General features: G+C 52.3%; 1 protein-coding gene across 1 annotated transcript; it reads left to right on the top strand.

Moving 5' to 3' along the window:
* Window positions 1-270: 270 nt before the first annotated feature.
* LOC111161133 (tumor protein p53) lies at window positions 271-13,355 on the top strand. The gene is made up of 11 exons (XM_022524640.1): window positions 271-421; window positions 9,141-9,242; window positions 9,403-9,424; window positions 9,512-9,745; window positions 10,091-10,277; window positions 10,364-10,476; window positions 10,705-10,814; window positions 11,094-11,230; window positions 11,315-11,388; window positions 11,735-11,841; window positions 12,410-13,355. Exons 2-11 carry the CDS (start codon window positions 9,169-9,171, stop codon window positions 12,489-12,491), a joined length of 1,140 nt encoding a protein of 379 aa, XP_022380348.1. The 5' UTR covers window positions 271-421; window positions 9,141-9,168; the 3' UTR covers window positions 12,492-13,355.
* Window positions 13,356-18,659: the final 5,304 nt, after the last annotated feature.

The following is an 18,659-nucleotide window of genomic DNA, read 5'->3' as shown; positions in this document are numbered from 1 at the left end:
CGCATGTGACACGGCGGCAGGAGTCTTCTAAAATGGTGTCCACCAACTCAGCGCTCGCAGCTCCGGCCTGCCGAACTTCCCCACCCGCAACGTCGAGCGGCGACAGCACCCACCCGGCGCGAAGCCCGACTGTGTCCCCGCCCTCCTCTCGGATTCCACGCCCACCGCCTCCGCCCGCCGGCGAGCGGCTTGCCCTTACTTGTCATGGCGACTGTCCAGCTTTGTGCCAGGAGCCTCGCGGAGGTTGCTGGGATTGGGATTTTCCCCTCCCATGTGCTCCGACTGGCGCTAAAAGTTTTGAGCCTCTCAAAAGTCCAGAGCCACGATCCTGGGCGCAGGTAGCCGCTGGGCTCCGGGGTCACCGGGCGTCCGGCCTCGGAGCGTGCTTCCCGGGACGGTGACACGCTCCCCCGAGGTTCGGGTAAGCTCCTGACTGAGCCAGATGAGTCCCCTCTGAGTCACCGGCTCTCGGCTCCATGTGTTTTCAGCTCGGGAGAGTCGTGGGGGGCTGGGGGTGGGGCACTGGGGACGTAGCGCTTTGTGGGGCTGGAGCTTTGGCTGGCGGCAGCAGGTTAGGAGTGCAGTGCGGGGAGGCCTGGGTGGCAGTGATGGGGATGTTAGGACCAGCCGGACTCGCGGCTGGACAGGACAGTAGGACCTGCAGCGGCCTAAGGGGTGCCTCGCCGCCCCACCCCTCCCAGAGCTGGGTGCGGGAAGCCCTGAAACAAGACGCACAAAGCATCAGGATCTGAGATTTTCGGATCTCGGGATCCCGGGGACCGGTGGCCCCGGATTGTCGAGCCCCCCGCCTTCTGGTGGCACCCCGGGCTCCATTCCGCTGTGGTTATTCGGGGGCCGATGCAGGAAGCCCGAGCTGCGTTGGTCCCCCAACTTCCGGACCTTTGTCCTTCCCGGAGGGGGCTTCCCCGCCGGCCCCGGCTCCGCCGGACGGAGAAAACCCGGCCGGACCGCCGGTCGCGGGAGTGGGAAGTGCCCCACGCGAGGCCTGCCCGGGCAGCCGGGGGCCCGGCCTGGCCCGGGAGGCCCGCGAGCCCCGTTATTGTGCGGCTGCACCTATACACTCCTGCCTGCTCCGCAGCGCTTCCGGTTTCTTTTTTCCGGAGCGGCTCACTGTCCCCCGACTGCGGGGAAGCAGAGAAGATGTCACGGAGCCGTGCTCTACTTCCGCGCGGACGGGGCCACTCGCCCCCTCCTCCACTTTTTTCCCCCTCGCCGGACCACTCCGCTGTCAGTCTGGGGCGGGAGGGAGGGTCTGTTTGAACGCAAACCTCGGTCCCTCCCCCTCTGTGAATGGTGCGCTCCACCCCGCCGGCTCCGCCGCGCGGACGCGACCACTGCGAGGGACGGGGCTCTCAGCGCGCCGACGGCAGGCCCCGGGGGTTTTCGAGAGCGGGTGCGTTTGACACTTGACTGATGACAGTGCGACGACGCGCCGTTTGTTTGTGGCCGAGACACGGTCTCTTTAGCATCCAGCTCGCGGGTTCAGCCATTCCGATTTCCTACGCAGCGCGAACGTCGTGGGGGCGGAAGGGGCGGGCCTGGAGGGGGCGGGGCCCGCCGAGCCGAGGGGAGCCGGAGGGAGCCGGAGCGAGCCGGAGGGAGCCGGAGGGGCGGGGGTCCGGCCTCCCGCGCGTGCGTTCTTCCCGGCGCGGTGCTTCCAGCCTGCGCCCACTTACCTGCGCACCAGCTACGCACCTGCTCCGTGCCCGCCTGTGCTCGCTCCGCGTGTGTGCAGCTCGTTCCGAAATCGAGGCCGCATTTACACCCACTGCAATTAGACGAGTTTTGGCAACTCACTCCCAGCCTGTCAAAATAAACGTTTGCATCGCCCCCGAGAACGTGCTCGTGCTTCTCCCCAGTCAGCCGCAGACCCTCGGCTTTACTTTGAGTTCCGTCACCGGTTTTGCCCGTTGGAGAGCGTCGTGTAAATGGACCCACGCCGTCTGCGCTCCTTGGCGTAGGCTTCTGGTGGGCAGCACCGTGCCTGCAACGTCCCTCCGTGTCCCTGAACGTATCCGTCGTGTGTCGGTGTTCTTGGTCCTTTGTATTAGCACATCTCATCGCAGGACTAAAGCGTGGATCCTTTATCCGTTCTCCTTTCGGTGACCATTTGAGTGGTTTCCTGTTTGGGGTTATTTCGAATAAAGCTGCTATGAATATTCCTGTACAATTCTTTTCGTAGTCCTATGTTTTCATGTTTTGTTTTTGTTCGTTTTGTTTGTTTTTTGGATAACTGCTTGGGCATGGGGCGTGGAATTGCTAGGTAGGAGTGGAGACCTAAACTTGATGTTTTAAATTCTCATATTTCGCAGTGGTTGTCCCGTGTTCCACTCCCACCAGCAAGAGCCGTCCTTCCTCACATTTGGTTTGTCAGTCTTTCTAATGTGGCGCATCATTGTGGATTTTTGGTTTTTTTAATATTTTATTTATTTATTTGACAGAGAGCGAGATCACAAGTAGGCAGAGAGGCAGGCAGAGGGTGGAGGGGGGAAGCAGGCTCCCCGCTGAGCAGAGAGCCCGATTCTGGGCTCGATCCCAGGACCCTGGGATCCTGACCCGAGCTGAGGGTAGAGGCTTAACCCACTGAGCCACCTAGGTGCCCCATCATTGTGGTTTTAATCTGCAGTCCTCTTAGCTGGGAGCAGTTTCCACGTGCTTTTTGGCCATTCCTATGTCATCATGGAAACGGCTCTTCAAATCTTTCCCCCATTTTTTTAAAGTGGGTTTATTTGCTTTCTTATTTTTTTTAGGATTTAATTTATTTTTTTTGACAGAGAGAGATCACAAGTAGGCGGAGAGGCAGGGAGAGAGAAGGGGAAGCAGGCTCCCTACTGAGCAGAGAACCTGATGCGATGCGGAGCTCCATCCCAGGACCCTGAGACCATGACCCGAGCTGAAGGCAGAGTCTTAACCCATTGAGCCACCCAGGCGCCCTTATTTGCTTTTTTTAAAATTGTGTTCCACTGCGGAGCAGTTCTTTATATATTCTGGATAGGTCTCTTGTCAGTATCTGTGTTTTCTCCTGACCCGTTGCTTGCTTCTCTGTCAGGGTCTACGAAGGAGCTACAGAAGATTCATCTTCTGTCTTTCAAACGTTTTCTGTGACTGTTATGAAAATCTTTGCTGACCCTAACATCATGAAGATACTCTAGGATATTTTTTTTCGAGAACCTTTACAGTTTTAGGTTTTATACTTAGGTCTGTGAGCCATAATTATTTATTTTTTTTATAGATTTTTATTTATTTATTTGACAGACAGATCACAAGTAGGCAGAGAGGCAGGCAGAGAGAGAGGAGGAAGCAGGCTCCCCGTGGAGCAGAGAGCCCGATTCGGGTATCGATCCCAGGACTGTGGGATCGTGACCTGAGCTGAAGGCAGAGGCTTTAACCCACTGAGCTACCCAGGTGCCCCTATTTCCTGTTTCTTTGTTCTTCTTTTCAAACATTTGAGGAAGAAACAATACCAATCTTACTAATTTCATGATTAGTTAACTAATTTAATGATATCCTGAGAATCCTGATATCAAAACCAGACAAGTGTTAAAAGTAAAGAACATTCTTGCTATATTTATATATATGCAAAATCTGACAAATCTTAGCAAATCAAATCTGATAATCTATAAAAATGGTAGATACATCCGGACCAAGTAAAGTTTATCTCTAGGTAAACTCTAGACTGCAGTAAGGTTGTAACATTTTAAAAATCAGCCAGTTTAATTTGCCACATTAAGAGATTGAAGGATAAAAATCCTATGATCATTTCAACAGATGCATTAAAAAGCAGTTGACATTATCCAACACCTATTCATGTTTTTAAAAAGAAAAGAGAAGCCAACCTCCCAGCAAAGTAGGAAAAGGGAAACTTTCTCAGTCTGATAAAGGGCACCCCCAATCAAGTTACCATCGGCACACTATCGTGACAGACTGAATGCTTGTTTTCTAAGATCAGGAACTAGGAAAGAATTTGATTCTCATCCCTTCACTATTATACTGAAGGTATTAACCAGGCTAATAGAAGTTCCATTGAAAAATGGTTATGAGGGGCATCTGGCTGGCTTGGCCGGTAGAGCATACAACTCTTGATCTCGGGGTTGTAAGTTTGAGCCCCACGTTGGAGGTAGAGACTACTTTAAAAATAAAATCTTGAAGAACTACCACGAGTGATAAGTGATTTTAGCAAGGTCACAGATTTCAAAAACAATATACATGAATTATATTTTTATATAATAGCAACCATTGAATCTGAAGTTGGGTAATGAATTGTTAAAACAAAGACACCTGCAAAGCACCCAAAAACATGGCGTACCTGGGGATAAATTGAACAAAAGATAGACAAGCGTTCTATATTCAAATTGCAAACTACCGCTGTGTGAATTTAAGGAAGATTTAAATAACAGACTACCCTATTCCTGGATGGAACACCCAATATTGGTGAGATGTCAGGCTCTCCAAAATCATTTAATTTGATCCCAGTCAAAATCCTAGCGGGTCTGTTTGTAGAGACTGACAAGCTGATTCCAAAATGAAAATGTAGTACAAAGTTGGAGGTCTTAAACTAGCTGACTTCAAGATTACTATAAAGCTACTGTAGGACAACAGCCGTGAACAGAAGAGAGCCCAGGAAAAGACCATAAGTGTAGTCAAATGGTTTTCTAACTTTTTTATGTGTTTGAAATTATCCATCATAGGTCTTATGCAATTTTCTTTTTCAGTTTTGTTTGTTTTTTGTTTTTTGTTTTTAGAAAAACACTGATGAGAATAACACAACACTCATAGTCTCACCAAATAATTATAACATTTAACATTTTGTCTTATTTGTGTCCCTGTTTTAATCTACAAGTAATGTATGAATACCATCCTCTTTATTTTTCTTCGTTAATCAAGCTAGAACCCTTTGACCAGTACCCCCAGTCCCATGAGCATACGTATCTCCCCCCTCTGAGAGCATCACTGTCATATCTTTGTAAGTTTTTATTCTTGCCTTTCATATTTTCACATATATATGTTTGTAAGCAATAAATACAGTTGACTCTTGAACCGCATGGGTTTGAACTGCATGGGACCACTTATACGTGGCTTTTTTCTGATAAATACAGTACAGTATCATGAATGTCTTTCTTTTTTCCTTGTGATTATCTATAGTATTATCTATAGCTTGCTTTTTTTTTAAGATTTTATGTATTTATTTATTTATTTGAGAAAGAGAGAGAGAGAGAGCACGAGAAGGAGGAGGGGCAGGGGAAGAAACAGGCTCCTCCCTGAGCAGGGAGCTGATGACGGGGCTCGACCCCAGAGCCAAAGGCAGACGCTCAACTGACTGAGCCATCCAGGCACCCACGTCTCTAGCTACGTTAAGAATATAGTATATAAGGAGCCCCTGGGTGGCTCAGTTGGTGAAGCATCTGCCTTGGGCTCAGGTAGTGATCTCTGGGTCCTGGGATCGAGCCCCTCATTGGACTCTGCTCAGTGGGGAGTCTGCTTCTCCCTCTCTGTCAAATAAATAAAATATTTCTTAAAAAATATATAGTATAAAATAAATATACAAAATGTGTGTTACTTGATTGGTTTTTTTTTTTTTTTGAAGATTTATTTATTTGACAGAGATCACAAGTAGGCAGAGAGGCAGACAGGGAGAGGAGGAAACAGGCTCCCTGCCGAACAGAGAGCCCTATGCAGGGCTTGATCCCAGGACTCTGGGATCATGACCAGAGCCGAAGGCAGAGGCTTTAACCCACTGAGCCACTGAGGTGCCCCTTGATCGTTTATGTTATCGGTAAGGCTTCTGCTCAGCAGCGGGCTGTTAGCAGTTACATTTTGGGGCACTCAAGGGGTACATATGGATTTTCAACAGCACAGGGGAGTGCTGCCCCAACTCCCACATTGTTCAAGGGTTGACTATAGTTATTCTGCATTTGTAATTCACATAACCTACTTATATTACTGTGTTTGGCTTTTTTTTTTTTTTGTCCCCCTGCAAACTAATTTTTTAAATTATTTATTTATTTGACAGAGAGATCACAAGCAGGCAGAGATGCAGGTGGTGGGGGGGAAGCAGGCTCCCCACTGAGCAGAGAGCCCCATGCGGGGCTTGATCCCAAGACCCTGAGATCATGACCTGAGCGGAAGGCAGAGGCTTAGCCACTGAGCCACACAGGCGCCCCATTGCAAACTATTTTTTAATCAACCTGTATCTGAGCTATGTCGAGTTCAATACACACAGATAAATTCATCTCCTCAAACTGAGGCAGTGAATGTGTCTTGTGGGCATTTCGTGTAGTAGGTATTTCCCTACCGATACATAGTAACGTTTCTCATCATCTCACAGAGAACAACACTGGCATCAACATACTTGTGCAAGACTCGGGATGCTTCCCAATGGGACAGTCTTCTAAGGGGGTCTGCCTAGACATGGTTTTGCAAAGTAGTAAGTTGCCAGACTCTGCCTTATTACTTTGCAGAATCATCTTGTTTTTTTGTTTTTTGTGTTTTGTTTTCCGGTCATAGCTTTCAGCGAAGAAAGTTTGTTACACCAGACTCCGGATGTATTTAGAAGCCTAATTATTTAGAGCTTGGGTGTGGCTTTGGACAGCCCAGGTTCAAATCCCTCGCCCTGCCCCGGGAGAGGTTTCTGAACCTGGGTAAGCGAGTTAATTCCTTCAACCTCCGCTCCTGCAGCTGAAGATGATACCTAGGGTACTGCCTTCTTGAGAGGATTAATGGGATAAGCCACCGGAGCAGTGGGCCCCATGGGGATGATAAGCAACCCCCACTGTTGTGATGGTGGTGGGCTGGGCGCCTCGGAGGAGAGTCTGGGCTGAGTTGGTGGCCTTCCCACCAGGGAAGGTTCTGCCTCCCCAATTGTCTGGTTCAGCTTTGGAAAATTTAATGGCCCTTGATTCTCACCCCTGGGAAGGAACCTGCTCTGAAAAGGTTTTCTAGTGATTCTGCCTGCAGTATAGAACTAATAAAATGGGACAGTCTGTAAACGCACACGTTTGTTGAGCTCTTATTATGTGCCAGGCACTCGTCTCAGCTCTGCGCATTACCCATAATAAGTAGGGTACTATTTTAAAGCAGAGGACACTGAGGCCCAGAGAGGTTAAGTAACCTCCTCAAATTACACAGCGATTAGGTGGTGAGTCTGGGATGCAGGCCTAGCCTGCTGCTCCTGTCTCCGGTCCCGGGTACTTTTCAGCAAGCACATAGAGATGAGCAAAACTCCATGCCCGTATGTGAGAAAGCCGAAAGGCTAGCCCTTGGGGTAGGGGAAGTTGCCCCGCAAATGTTTGGGAACAGTACAATGTCAAGCTCAGGGCTTTTGACTTCTGAAGTTCCCTTCCATGAAAATCTCAAAGTTCTTTTGATCATTGACGGGGGGCGGAAGTCCTGGTCCTTCCCCACCAAGCAAATGTTCGGGATCTCGCCCCTGCCGCCCCCTCTTGCCTTCCTCCCTGCACGGGCATTTCCATCCCTCACTCCCGCCAGTTAGCGTTGGCGGCTATGATAAGGAGCCCTTTGCCAACCTCCTCACTGGAGAACTTTTTTCTTTTTTTTTTTAAAGATTTTATTTATTTAACAGGCAGAGATCACAAGTAGGCAGAGAACCAGGCAGAGAGAGAGAGGAAGGGAAGCAGGCTCCCGCCTGAGCAGAGAGCCTGATGCGGGGCTCGATCCCAGGACTCTGGGATCATGACCTGAGCCGAAGGCAGAGGCTTTAACCCACTCAGCCACCCAGGAGCCCCTGAATGGTCATTTTTAACAGAAGCTCAGTCGTTCACCTGTGTGTGTGCTGTGGGCGGATCCCTTCCCCTCTCTCTGAGACGCAGCTTCCTCACCTGTGGGAGTCACCTGTTGGGGGGAGGTTGCCTAGGGCGGCCAGTGTGGTTCTCGGGACAAATGAATTAACACACATGAATGGATTTCACAAACTCTTGAGTACATAAGAAATCAGGCCCAGGAGCAGGTGAATGTTGGGAGGGTGGGGGAGGCTGATGGTGGGAGGAGCCTCGTGGGTAGGGGTGATGGGCTTGTCCCCGCTCTACAAGACACAGAGGTCATGAACAGGGACGTCCACAGGGGGTGTGTTTTTTCCGCAAAACTCATGTCAAACTTGGGGAAGATGTCAGGAGGCGGTGGAAGCATAGCCTGGTAGGTGCCCGGGCCGGGGCTGGGATCATCCCTGTGAACTGCTTGCTCCGTGGACAACCCCGGCTCATGACCTGGGCACAGCCATTCACCTGCTCACCGCAGTCAGGGAGCCCAACCGGGCAGTCTTTGGGTGGCCTGGGCAAACACCCCTGAGGAGCTGTGAAGATGAGGTCCCAGAACGTGCCTCCCCCGAGACAGTGGCTGACCCCAGGGTTCCCAGTAGAGGGAACCACCAGCGCAGGGTAAACCGGGCTGTGTGGTAGCAGAGAAGGCTGCCAGTGGCTGGAGAGTGCTAGAAGATGAGGTCAGAGAGGCAGGCCGGGGAGTCCTGAGCGAGGGGTGGGAGTGGAGATGGCGGTCCTCCAGGAAGCTTCGTGATGAAGGGGGTCAGGTGGGGAATGTGGGCGTCCGGGGAGGTATCGCCCCCCCCCCGGGTGGAGGATGTGGGCTGACATGCTTCGTCCTTAATACCAAGACGGAGGGCAAAGTAGGGTACCCTTGGGCGCCTGGGTGGCTCAGTGGGTTAAAGCCTCTGCCTTTGGCTCAGGTCATCATCCCAGGGTCCTGGGATTGAGCCCCCCATCGGGCTCTCCGCTCAGCAGGGAGCCTGTTTCTCTGTCTCTCTCTGCCTGCCTCTCTGCCTACTTGTGCTCTCCGTCTGTCAAATAAATAAATAAAATCTAAAAAAAAAAAAAAAAAAGTAGGGTACCCTTTCAGGAAGGCTGTGGACCCCCTAGTGGGAAGCCTGGAATTCCCTCTCTGGTTATCTTTGTGCCTTGAGGACAGGTGGGCTGGGCTGCGCCATGGAGGGGCTGGGCAGGCGCAACGCCCCGGCTCCTGGGGAGGCCGAGGCCAGGGCCATGGTATCTTGGACCCGGTATGGTGTTGGTGGAAGTGTCCGCCCTGCCTCAGGGTTGGGGGTCCCGGGGTTGGGTGTGTCTCACCTGGAACCCCTACTTTGCTCTCCCCAGTGGCCACACTCCATTCCCAGGAGCTGCGATGCAGGACCCACAGTCCGAGCTCACCATCGACCCCCCTCTAAGCCAGGAGACATTTTCCGAATTGTGGAACCTGTAAGTGGAAGGCGGGGCAGGCTCCTCACCAGCCTCCCGGGACCACTTCCCGTCCTGCCCGTCCTGCCCACCCACCCCGATCCCCAGCCCCCCGGTAGAAGCCCTTGGTGGAGGGGGGGTGGGCAAACGCCAGCGCTGACTTCCTGCTCTTGTCTTCCAGGCTTCCTGAAAACAATGTTCTGGTAAGGACGGGATGTAGGGAGAGCCGGTAGGGGGCCAGGGGCCAGGGGCTGGGGACCTGGCCCTGACTCTTGTCTCCGCACCTGCAGTCTTCCGAGCTGTCCCCCGCAGTGGATGAACTGCTGTCAGAAGGCGTGAACTGGCTGGGAGAAGGGTCCAATGACGCTCCCAGGATGCCGGCGACTCCTGCGCCCGCGGCCCCCGGACCCGCCCCCTCCTGGCCCCTGTCATCCTTTGTCCCTTCCCCGAAGACCTACCCTGGCGCCTATGGGTTCCGTCTGGGGTTCCTGCATTCCGGGACAGCCAAGTCTGTTACTTGCACGGTCAGTGGCCCTCAGGGGCTGGTTTCCATAGGAACGTTGGGTGCCTGGCCACATGCCCCCTGGCTTTTTCTGTTCAGGACTCTGGGGTGCCTCTCCAGTCTGCACTTGCTGTCAGTCTTACCTGTTTAGTCCGGGACCTTGAGCTTTCGTCCTTCCCATCATATGGGGCCCTGGATCTCTCCCTCGTTTCCTTTGCTCATTCAGCCCTTGGCTCTTTAAAGTAAGCTTCTAGGATGCAGACCCTCTAGCCCGGCTGTGTCTGGCCACCCTCTGCACACCACTCGCAGCCTCCGGGGGATGCTTGGGCTGTTTGTCCGTCCCCTGACCCTTCTCCTTTCCTTACAGTACTCCCCCTCCCTCAACAAGCTGTTCTGTCAGCTGGCAAAGACCTGCCCCGTGCAGCTGTGGGTCAGCTCGCCACCCCCAGCCGACACCTGTGTCCGGGCCATGGCCATTTACAAGAAGTCGGAGTTTGTGACGGAGGTGGTGCGGCGCTGCCCCCACCACGAGCGCTGCTTGGACAGTAGTGATGGTGAGCAGGGCAGGGGCACAGACCGGGCGGGGCCGGTGCCCAGAGACCCCAGACCCCTGACTGCTCCCCAATGGCTCTGCTCACAGGTCTGGCCCCGCCTCAGCATCTCATCCGGGTGGAGGGAAACCTGCGGGCCAAGTACCTGGACGACAGGAACACCTTCCGGCAGAGCGTGGTGGTGCCCTACGAGCCACCCGAGGTCTGCTTTGGTGTCTGAGCTCTCTGGGAGGGGAGGGCTGGAGGGGTTTGTCAGGTGGGACATAGGGGAGCTTTATCCTCCTTACTCAACCTCCCCACGGCCCCTGGAGGGGTGCAGAGCCGGATGGGTCATTCCCATTCCTCGGTGGGGGAAACTGAGGCCTGTGGAGACTACAGTCCTGCCCCCAGGGGCGGGGCGGCCTGCCCTCGGGCCTGTCTGCTGTCTCAGGTGGGCTCCGACTGCACCACCATCCACTATAACTACATGTGTAACAGTTCCTGCATGGGGGGCATGAACCGCCGGCCCATCCTCACCATCATCACTCTGGAAGATTCCAGGTAGGTCCCCTTCCTCCCTTACTGACACCCGTCCTTCCCACTCATTCCCGTGCCCACATGTGGACTCTTCCCGGCTGCCTCCCTCGCTGCCTCCCTCGAGCCCTCCGCCTCCCCCAGTTTCCTTTCTGTAGCTTCAGAATCTCTCTGGCCCTGTGGCTTCTTAATATTCCTCTGGCTCAGGCTCCACAGAGGATGAGGGTGGTTGGGATTTGGGGGGTGCTCGGTGAGAGGGCTCACCTCCCTCACTGCCGCCTGCTTCTGTCTTCTTGCCTGGGGTAGTGGTAACGTGCTGGGACGGAGCAGCTTCGAGGTACGAGTCTGTGCCTGTCCCGGGAGAGACCGGCGCACAGAGGAGGAAAATTTCCGCAAGAAGGGGGAGCCTTGCCCCGAGCCGCCCCCCGGGAGCACCAAGCGAGGTGAGCAGGCAGGACTAGAGGAGGTGGGGGGAGCGCAGGAGGGTGCAGTTCGGCTCCCAAGGTGTCCTTCTCTTGTCTTCGCAGCACTGCCTCCCAGCACCAGCTCATCTCCCCCGCAAAAGAAGAAGCCACTGGATGGGGAGTACTTCACCCTTCAGGTACCCAGTCTCAGGGGGACAGGCAGTCTCCACTCAGTGGGACCGGAGGAGGGAAGAAAAACTGTGAATGGGGCAGACGGGAGGCTGGGCCCTGGTCCTCTGTCCATCCTTCCCTCTGCTCCTGTCCCTGATCCTGGAAGTGAATATTACTGGCTTGAAGATGGATTTCAAGCCCTGCGCCCAGAATGCTGGCTTTTTTTTCTGGGCTGCTCTGCCTGCAATTAGGCTCCCTGCCTTCAGGGGGCAGCCGTCCCTCGCCGTGGATTACAGCTTACCTCAAACCACCAGTGAATGCCCTTTGGGCTTTGCCTTCACGCTTTTCTCTCCCCCTCCTCCCCTGGCACAGATCCGTGGCCTTGAACGCTACAACATGTTCAGGGAGTTGAATGAGGCCTTGGAGCTGAAGGATGCCCTGAACGGAAAGGAGCCAGGGGGAAGCAGGGCTCACTCCAGGTGAGTGACCGGGGCCCTCTCCCAGCCCCCATCCCCTGCCTTCCCACCTTGGAAAGCCACAGGATTCCGTTCTCATCCTACGGAGCTGACGCCCTCAGGGTGGGGCCCATGGGGCCCACCCTGCCCAGACTTGCTTCTGTCTCCCACAGGTCAATCCCACAACCCCATTCCAGCCTTGGGAGGTCCCCAGACCCTTCAAGGGGTGAACAGTGGGGTACCTCTTTGTCATTTCCAGCAACCTCTAGCACAGAGCTGGGGGCTCAGATAGGGGCCTGATAACCATGGGACTGTATTGGACACAGTGGGGTTGGGACAGACCCTCCAGCCCGGCCAAGTACGAGCAGGTCCATGTGGCCTTGCGACTGCCCTTCTTGGGTTCCGTTTCCTTGATTGTCAGGGGGTGGGGGAAGATGGAGAGAAAACATGGAAGTGCCCCAGGTGCTCAGCCAATATGTCTGTAGCTGGCTGCAGCCATTTTAACTGAAATTTCCCTTAGCCTACATCTAGGACAAGGAGCCCCAGCCTCTCACTCGCTGATGTCACCTCTCCCCGCCTTGTCTCCCAACAGCCACCTGAAGGCTAAGAAGGGGCAGTCCACCTCCCGCCATAAAAAACCGATGCTCAAGAAAGAGGGGCCCGATTCAGACTGATGTCCCCTTCTTCCTGCGGCCCCCGCCCCGCCCCGCCCCTGCTGACCCTTCCCCACCGCCCCCGGCCCTCCCTCCCTGGCATTTTGGGGACTTGGAACACCTGCTTGGTGTGTTGACTGCTTTGGTACAGGTGTACCCCACAGAAGCCCTGGCTTCTTCCATCTGCCTTGCCCTAACGCGCTCCTAAAGGAGGTGGCCTCCAAGGTCAGTTGGTTGGGGGGGACGTAGGACGTTCTGGCTGGTTTTTAAAGATTTTTACTGTGAGGAACCATGGGAAAGGTAGGGAAATGTTCCTGAATGTCAGGTGCGTTTTTGAAGCCATCACAGACTGGGCTCTGAGCCCAGTTCTCTACCGTTTTAGCCAGTGGTTGAAATTTCCTAATTTCATAGTCCATTTTTATGAAATTCTGATAACCATACCTACCTCACGAAGTTTGTTGTGAGGGTGAATGAAGTGATGTATGTCTGACCCCCCCAGACAGCCCTTTTCTCCCATGGTGCCTATGCCTTGGTGCCTTCGTGGATGTCGTCGGTTCCCTGTCCCTGCTGGTGGGTGGGGTGACAGCTTCTGTGACAGGGGCAGCTGGCGAGGGGTCCCCTCCTTGCTGGCCCAGCCAAATCCTGTCTAACCTCCTGGGGAGCCCCGGCACCCCAGCATCTCATCCCATCTCGCATCCCAGAGGACTGATTGCATCCCTGGTGTCGGGTCTGTATCTGCCGAGGGCTTTTGCCTCCCTGCCTGGTTCAGGGTGAATTTCTTCTGCACTCTGCACTCACCACCCATACCCCCTCCTCCTCTTCCACTTTTATATCCCCTTTTTGTACCAGTGTCTCATTTTACAATAAAACTTGCTACCACCTGTGCGTCCGCGGGGCGGGCACCTGGGCTGGCTGCGTGGGGCTGCCGCACGGCGGGGGTGAGGAAGGAGGGGACGCTGGGAGACAGCCACCTGAGTGTCCCGGGAGCGTGGGCTGGGGGGCGCCCAAGGCCGGGCCTCCCGGAGGAGAACAAAAGCTGGAGACTGGGTCAGTCTGCAGGCTGCATGACAACAAGGGAGGGGGGGGACTCCATTCATAACTCGGGAACCAACTGTCCCTCCTCCCCTCCCGCCAGGCCTGGCACGAGGTTCTCTCCTGCCCCTGCTTCTAGGATTGGGCCGCTGCCCCCCTCCATCAACCTCTCACCGAGGATTATGGGATTTAAATGTCTGATTTAGCAAGACTGAGCCTCTGGGGTCGCCATCTGCTCCACAGGAGAGGAGCAGGACACCTGGCTCCCTGAGGGGAAAGGCGGTGGGTGCCATCGGATGAAGAGAGGGAGCAGGAGAGGCCTGCCAGCCTGGGTCCCAGGAAAGTGGGGGCGGCTAAGGTGAGGGCTGGGGTGTGGGGCGGGGGCCTTCCCGGCATCCCCTCAAACTGGGCCTGATGCCAGGCAATTCAATGAATTGAAGCTTTAAACTCTGCCAAGAAAACCTTTCAAAGGGCTTCTTGGAGTAGGGAGGAGAGCTGAGGTTGGGGAGCCCAGCACCCCCGCCTGTCCTATTCCTCGGTGCTGCTGGCTCCCAGGGAGGGGGGCTGGGGACGAGCTCTCCCCGTCACCCGCTGCTGGCCGAGCCAGTGCCTGGAGGGATGGCCAGAGAGTGGGAACATGGCTTGGCCCACCTCCTCCCTAGAGGTGTGGGGGCGGGGGCGGGGTGCTAAGGTCCGGAGAAGCTTCTGAGGCCACTGTCTTCTCAGCCTTATCAACCAGGCTTTGAGTGCCTGTGGGAGCACTGTGGCTTGCCCCAAGGATCCAGCCTCCCTGGCCTCAAAACTGCCTTCTTTCTCTTTCTCACCGGGGAATGCCAAACACTCCCCAGGAGACCTGGAACCATCTCCTTGAGAGACGGTTCTCCTGCCTTGGCAAACCAGAGCTCTCGTCACCTCACTCTGCTAGATGGGTCACCTTGGAGCTCCCTTCTGACCAGTGTCCAGCACCCCTGACTCCCATTTCCCTACCTGTGGCAGATGCAGCAGCCTCTGCCCTCAAGCTCAAAGCCTGAGCCCAGTACCACTGCGATCCAGAATGCTAACCGACTTAACTCCCTGATTGCAGGAACACAGAGTTCCCAAAGCTATGAGACCCAGCAAAAGATGTACTCTGAGGAAAATGCGTAGCCACAAATGCTTTCATTATTCTAAAAAAGAGAGAGAGAAAGAAATAAAAGGAACCTAGCGTGCATCCTAAAAAAGAAACAAATTGTTGGAAGAGAAAGCAAACTTGGTTGAAAGGGTAAATCTAAAAGCAGGAGCTTAGGGGGAATAAAAACCATTAATTTAAAAGAAGAAAGAAAGGTGCCTGGGGGGCTCAGTTGGTGGAGCACGCAACTCTTGATCTCAGGGTGACGACTTTGAGCCCCATGTTGGACGTAGAGGTTAACTTAAAAAAAAAAAATTAGAAGTAGGGCCCCCTGGGTGGCTCAGTTGGTTAAGCCTCTGCCTTCAGCTCAGGTCATGATCCCAGGGTCCTGGAATCGAGCCCCACATTGGGCTCCATACTTGGTGGGGATCCTGCTTCTCCCTCTGCCCACTGCTCCCCCTGCTTGTTCTCTCTCTCAAATAAAATCTTTTGAAAAAATTTTTAATAAAAATTAAAAATAATTTAAAAAGAAACAGTCCAGAGGTTATTGAGGAAGACACAGCAAAGACCATCGATTGGTCCAATGCTACTTAAACAATTCTGTGCCACAGCAAAAGAATGAAATCTCCAATTTATGGAAAGTTTTTGTGGTTCCATGAATAGAAAAACCTGATAAAGACTGTAAAAACCGGGCACCTGGGTGGCTCAGTGGGTTAAGCCGCTGCCTTCAGCTCAGGTCATGATCTCAGGGTCCTGGGATCGAGTCCCACATTGGGTTCTCTGCTCCACAGAGATCCTGCTTCCCTCTCTCTCTCTCTGCCTGCCTCTCCATCTACTTGTGATCTCTCTCTGTCAAATAAATAAATACAATATTTAAAAAAAAAAAAAAGACTGTAAAAACCCAGAAGCTAAATTAACTTACGTAGATGCAAAACTCTCAAAATGGTATCAGAATGCACCGAAGAATCAGAAGAAGATTAACACTGTACGCAAAGGTTTATTCCTGGATTACAAAGTCTGTTTAGTAGAGAATCTATCAACATAATTCATTACATTAACAAATTAAGGAAGAAAAGTATGATCATATCAACAGATGCTGAAAGGAATTTGATTAAATTTCAGCATCCACTCCTTTAAAAAAAATCTTAATTAAAAATAGTAGTGGGGGTGTGCCTGGATGGCTCAGAGGGTTAAAGCCTCTGCCTTGGGCTCAGGTCATGATCCCAGGGTCCTGGAATCGAGCCCTGTATCAGGCTCTCTGGTCAGCAGAGAGCCTGCTTCCTCCTCTCTGCCTGCCTCTGCCTACTTGTGATCTCTGTCTGTCCAATAAATAAATAAAATCTTTAAAAAAAAATAGTAGTGGGATACCAGGAGGTATTATTATAATAGTTAAACACTAAAGTAATTTCAGTTAAGATAAAGAACAATGCAGGGTTGCCTACTGACAATGTTAAAACATGTTCAAGAGGATCAAAAAAAAAAAAAAAAACAGCATTGGTGAAATCTCTCTTTCCCGTTCTGATCGTACGATTATATACCCCAAAACTCAAGAGACCAGGGTAGAGAATTGTTGGGATTAAAAGTAGATGGACAGGGGCACCTGGGTGGCTCAGTGGGTTAAGCCTCTGCCTTCGGCTCAAGTCATGATCCCAGGGTCCTGGGATCAAACCCCACGTAGGGCTCCCTGCTCGGCAGGAAGCCTGCTTCTCCCTCTCACATTCCCCCTGCTTGTGTCCCCTCTCTTGCTGTGACTCTGTCAAGTAAATAAATAAAATCTTTAAATATATATATATTTTTATCTTATCAAAAATTACCGCTGAGTGGGGCGTCTGGCTGGCTCAGTCATTGGAGCAGGCGACTCTTGATCTCGGGGGTCATGAGTTCGAGCCCCATGTTGGATGTAGAGATTAGATTCTTAGTAATTAAAGAGATAAATAACTTTTTTAAAGGGGGCGGGAACACCTGGCTGACTGTTGGAAGGGAATGCGACTCTTTTTTTTTTTAAGATTTTATTTATTTATTTGAGGGAGAATGAGTGAGAGAGAGCATGAGAGAGGAGAAGGTCAGAGGGAGAAGCAGACTCCCCAAGGAGCTGGGAGCCCGATGCGGCGCTCGATCCCAGGACCCTGAGATCATGACCTGAGCCGAAGGCAGAGGCTTTAACCCACTGAGCCACCCAGGCGCCCCGGGAATGCGACTCTTGATCTCAGGGTCATGAATTTGAAACCCATGTTGGGGGTAGAGATTACTAAAAAAAAATAAGCAATGGAGGAAAATCCAGTCTCCTTGCTAGACTTCAGAAAACACTAACACTGTTGAAATCAAACCAACATGGCTTGTTGTGTGCAATCATAGACAAGTACCAAACCCAAAATCAAATCTCCGGTACACAGGGATGTCTCTTATCCAGCTAAGGTTGGCATTTCAACTCAATGGGAATCAATTACAGATTTTTTCAAAATATTTTTTAAAAGATTTTATTTATTTATTTGACAGAGAGAGAGAGAGAGAGATCACAAGTAGGCAGAGAGAGGAGCAAGCAGGCTCCCCACTGAGCAGAAAGCTCGATGCAGGGCTCGATCCCAGGACTCCGAGATCATGACCTGAGCCGAAGGCAGAGGCTTAACCCACTGAGCCACCCAGGCACCCTTAAAAAATAATTCTTTTGTTGAGTAAACTACGCCCAACCTGGGGCTCAAGCTCGCCACCCCGAGATCAGGAGCCCCGTGCCCTACCGACTGAGCCAGCCAGGCGCCCTCGATTTTTTAAAAATAAAGTGAAACTGACAAAACTAGAAAAAGAAGATTGGACTCCCAGTTTACACACACACACACACACACACACATCAGAGGGATTAAAGTGAATGTAGAAGTTTAAATGTATTGGAAATCCTGCCCCCACTGAAAAAAAGGCTAGAAAATATGAGAAGATTCTAGTGACCGGAAACCCAGAAACCACAAAAGAGCCAAGCATGTTGGACCACCTGAAGACCTAACGCTTCTTAATAGAGAGCCAAATTAATGGCTTGGGGGAATTTGTGCAATGTAGAAAACACTTTGTATCTATAGCTATCACGGAACTTGAACAGATTAACAAGGGAAGAACAACCCAACAGACAAAAGATTACACAGCCGTCTAAAATATATATATTAATTGGAGCTCTACCAAGTGAAATAGTGGCACAAGAAATTTATTGAGTGAAAAAAGTGGAATGCACGAACATACCTAACATGATGCAATTTTGCACAACTGTGCAAAACCAGCGCCAGACCCCAGCGATCCTGGTGCGTAGGACACATTCGTGATAAAATGGTGTGTATATAAAAAAAAAATTGTGTGTATATGTGTCTGTGTAATAAAGGTAGTTTTCATGGCAAATATTAACCTGGAGACCGACAAAAACAAACCCCAAGAAAAGTAAAAATTGGCTCCAGACCCATCCCCATAGGTCACAATAAACACTATTATACGGACCCGCCCATCCTTTTCTCTACAGTTACCTGTATACACGCTTATGCAAAATTAGGATCATAACGGTTCATACGGTTATGAGATCTGTTTCTTCGGGTCAGCTTCTCTCATGTCCCTGGGCGTTTGCTGATGCTATGTTCTCTTCCCCAAACACCCCATCCTTTAAGCCTCTAAGAAACCTGCCATCGGAGGCCCCCCAATAGAAGGCGGTTGGCCCCCCTGGATTTTGTCGTCGCTGGCTTTGTCCCCTTTCTGGAAGCACGTTTGTGTAGGTCTACCTGGTAGGAGAGTGTCTCGTGGGCTCCTCACCTCTCATGTTAAACTGGGGAGCTCCCTGGGAGTGGGAACTCTGCCTCTTTCATCAGTGTGTCCTCACATTGCCCAGAACGCATACAGTAGGCACATCATAAGTATCGTCGCTGTACAGCAGGGTGTAGGCTTCCTGCCCCTCTTGTGTGGAGCGATCTCAGACGGTGCAGGTGAAGGGGTGATCTGGTGACTTGGACACCGGACGGTGAGGCCAGAGCTGGGAAGGAGGCCTGGGCAAGCCCCAAGGGACCCCCACCCAGCACCCCCAC

Source organism: Enhydra lutris, unplaced genomic scaffold, assembly GCF_002288905.1.
Source record: "Enhydra lutris kenyoni isolate GAN:26980312 unplaced genomic scaffold, ASM228890v2 scaffoldscaffold82, whole genome shotgun sequence".
Lineage (NCBI taxonomy): Eukaryota > Metazoa > Chordata > Mammalia > Carnivora > Mustelidae > Enhydra > Enhydra lutris.
Note: the sequence above shows the minus strand (reverse complement) of the source record. Positions and strands in the feature narration are given on the sequence as shown.

What these genes read in the sequence shown, in the direction of transcription:
- LOC111161133 (XM_022524640.1), top strand. Translation starts at nt 9,169, where the DNA reads ATGCAGGACCCACAGTCCGAGCTCACCATCGACCCCCCTCTAAGCCAG. An exon ending in TTCCTGAAAACAATGTTCTG is followed by an intron (nt 9,425 to 9,511) that starts GTAAGGACGGGA and finishes CCGCACCTGCAG; the next exon opens with TCTTCCGAGCTGTCCCCCGC. An exon ending in TGCCCTACGAGCCACCCGAG is followed by an intron (nt 10,477 to 10,704) that starts GTCTGCTTTGGT and finishes CTGCTGTCTCAG; the next exon opens with GTGGGCTCCGACTGCACCAC.